Below are 3,022 nucleotides of genomic sequence, written 5' to 3' on the forward strand. Positions count from 1 at the left end.
AAAAAAAAAAAAAGATTCACATTCAATCCTCTCAACAATCCTATGAGGCAGGTCTACTACTATCTCCATTCAGGAAGTTGAAGGTCAAAGAAGCCAAGAAACTGGCACCAGGCCACATAGGTGCGGAGAGGTGGAATCAGGGTTCAAAGGCAGCATGGCTCCAGAGTTTGCCCCTTAGCTCCATCTGCTTTACAAGAGATGGGAAGCAATGACATGGCAGGAGCCCCATGGCCTATCTCCCGTGTTTGCTGAGAGGGGCCAGAGTACGCACTTCTTGAGAGACACACAGTACACAGCCAGCTGTTCCACCGCTGACTGTCCCACACCCATGTCTCGGATCATCTCCTCCACCTCTGGGCGCTGGCTCTGGAGTAGAAGCTCAATCCTGAAAAACACACCCAGCCCACGGCATTTGCAATCTGGAGGCTGATGGGTAGGTACCCAGTGCAGCTCTGCCTTCCTTTGCTGCCGTTGCTAAGGTAACAGGCTAGGCTGCTAGGATGTTTAGCAGGTGGGTGTGCCCAAGCAAAGGCCCCACGGCAGAGATAAGCATAGCTCCAAGGATGCTGCTGAGAAAGAAGAGGTGCTGAAAGAGGGTCTCAAGGTCAGGGATCTCCCGGAGAGAGGTTCCTGAAGGGAAAAACCCACCAGGTCATCTGGCCACAGGCAACAGAGACAGGGAGGAATGTGGCAAGGGCTCCCATTCCTTGGAATGGTGGAAGAGTTCATAGAGGCTAAGATCTGTGCCCACACCCAGCTGACCTGAGCCCTCCATGGCCTATGGAGATTTGAGCCTCGGACATGACCCAATCCCACTCCCTGCTGCAGTCCTAAGAACTTGCAGGGCCTGGGGGCAAAGGCACAGTGCAGGACCCAGCTCCAAACTCACTGCTCCATGGTCTTCATCTTGCTCCTGAGTCGGCGGGCCTCCTCTTGGGCTTGTTTGGTCTCATCCTGCTGCTGCTCCAAGTACTTCATCTGCTTCTGAAAAGCAAATACACCCATACCTGATGCTTGGAGGCCCTCAGGAGCCACTGCTAAAGTCACTAGGAAAACTGCTCCAGAACTCTCTGCAGCTTATGTTTTGAAAATGCTGATAACCATGTACTCCCAAACCCCAGGAGGTAAAGCTCCTGGGTCCCACTCTCACTTGTGCTTCTGCTAAAAGGCTCTAAGCCAGCTGCTTCTTCACCTCCCTGCCTGCTTCCTCCTGAAAGGTTTCTTACAGTAGGCACAGCCCACTGCCAGCATTTACAGGCCCACTGTGGGCTGCCAAGGTTCAGTGGTCTGGGCCTCATGGTACATGTTGTACAGGTGGCTGAAGAACTCCAGAGCACAAACCCAGGCCTCACCATCCACCACCCAGACCCATGGACAGTTGCCAAGAATGAAGAATTGAGCCAGGGGAAGCTGGCCAGGCTGCCTTCAGCCTAAGACCACTTGTCTCTGACCTGAGAATACCATTAGAGACTCCTGCTCTGCAGCCAGGTGCCAGTTTGCTCCCTCCCACCAGCCAGACCACATGATCCAACCCAGCCCCCAAGCAGGAACAGAGACAATGAATATCCTGGGGCCTTGTCTGTTCACAAGGATGGCTCCCTTTCCCTTTCAAATGGCATCCAGCAAGGACTGCTCCTGCCTACAAGGCCAGAATATCAATCGTGGGTTCAGATCAATCACCTCTCATGCCCCTTGGAGAGCAAGAGGCTCACCAACCCAGGCTGATGCAAAATTCATCTGGGTCTAAGACTGTTCACTCTGCAGGCTTTGATCTGGCTGGTCAGCTCAGCACAGCTGACTTCAAAGGCCCTTGCTCCTCCCTAGGATGCTGTTTGATCTGGCTCAGGAGAGCAGCCCAGCCAAGGACTGGAGTGTTAATGGAAGGTTCTTCAGGCTGGCCTCATCAGTAGAGTATGAACCACTTTTGGAAACATGGCCCAGCCTCACTGAGCTCTTAGTTGAGCATCACTTCTGTGAGGTACTGGGAAGGCCTTGCCTCTTCAAGCTACCTAGCACAAAACCCCAAGTATAGCCATCATGGCCCTTTTCTTATGGGATGGATGGGTACAGTATGGGAGGGCAAGGGGAAGAAGTGATTTGCCTCTATTTTACAACTCCCCAAACCAAGGTACTGACTGAAGCAGAACCAGAAGATAAACCCAGAATGGGGAGTCCAGTTCTGGGGCAAACCTCCCCACCAATTCTGTACCCATAAAACCTGAGGACCTACTTTCAATGTAGAGCACAGCATCTCGGCCTTGCCCAAGGCCTGCTGCAGAGATACCACAGTAGCATTGCGTTCTTCCAGCATGTCCCGCAGATTGTCGATGATGACCTGGCTGTCTCGTTTCTCCTTCTCTGGAGCAGGGGTAGAGGGTAGGGGAAAGGGAAAGGCCTGTCCATCCATCAGCATAAGAACTTGGGCCCTTGGCTTCAGTGCCTGATCCCTTAGGCAGGTGAGAAACAAGACTCAGGCCAGAAAGCTGGGTGGCCCGTTTCCTTTTCTGGGATGTGCCAAACCACAGAAGCTGAGCCAGAGCCTTCATTCAGGTAAAAGCCCACTTTCTACTGCTTGAACTACTTAGGAAAAAAAATTTTTTTTTTTTTCGAGACAGAGTGTCGCTCTGTCGCCTGGGCTGGAGTGCAGTGGCCAGATCTCAGCTCACTGCAAGCTCCGCCTCCCAGGTTTATGCCATTCTCCTGCCTCAGCGTCCCCAGTAGCTGGGACTACAGGCGCCCGCCACCTTGCCCGGCTAGTTTTTTTTGTATGTTTTTAGTAGAGACGGGGTTTCACCGTGTTAGCCAGGATGGTCTCGATCTCTTGACCTCGTGATCCGCCCGTCTCGGCCTCCCAAAGTGCTGGGGCTGGGATTACAGGCTTGAGCCACAGCGCCTGGCCTTTTTTTTTTTTTTTTTTTTGAGACGGAGTCTCGCTCTGTCACCGAGACTGGAGTGCAGTGGCCCAAACTCAGCTCACTGCAAGCTCCGCCTCCCGGTTCACACCATTCTCTTGCCTCAGCCT

At 53.0% G+C, this 3,022-nt stretch overlaps 1 protein-coding gene across 1 annotated transcript; it reads right to left on the reverse strand.

The window, feature by feature from the left end:
* Window positions 1–271: 271 nt before the first annotated feature.
* LOC108525269 (E3 ubiquitin-protein ligase TRAIP-like) lies at window positions 272–2,447 on the reverse strand (the record flags this gene model as incomplete). Its single annotated transcript, XM_017866301.1, has 3 exons — window positions 272–385; window positions 890–984; window positions 2,231–2,447. Coding segments are annotated over 3 exons (426 nt in total), but the record flags the coding sequence as incomplete, so codon positions are not given.
* Between the last annotated feature and the right edge of the window lie 575 nt (window positions 2,448–3,022).

Source organism: Rhinopithecus bieti, unplaced genomic scaffold, assembly GCF_001698545.2.
Source record: "Rhinopithecus bieti isolate Rb0 unplaced genomic scaffold, ASM169854v2 scaffold_30228, whole genome shotgun sequence".
In the NCBI taxonomy this organism is placed as follows: Eukaryota; Metazoa; Chordata; class Mammalia; order Primates; family Cercopithecidae; genus Rhinopithecus; species Rhinopithecus bieti.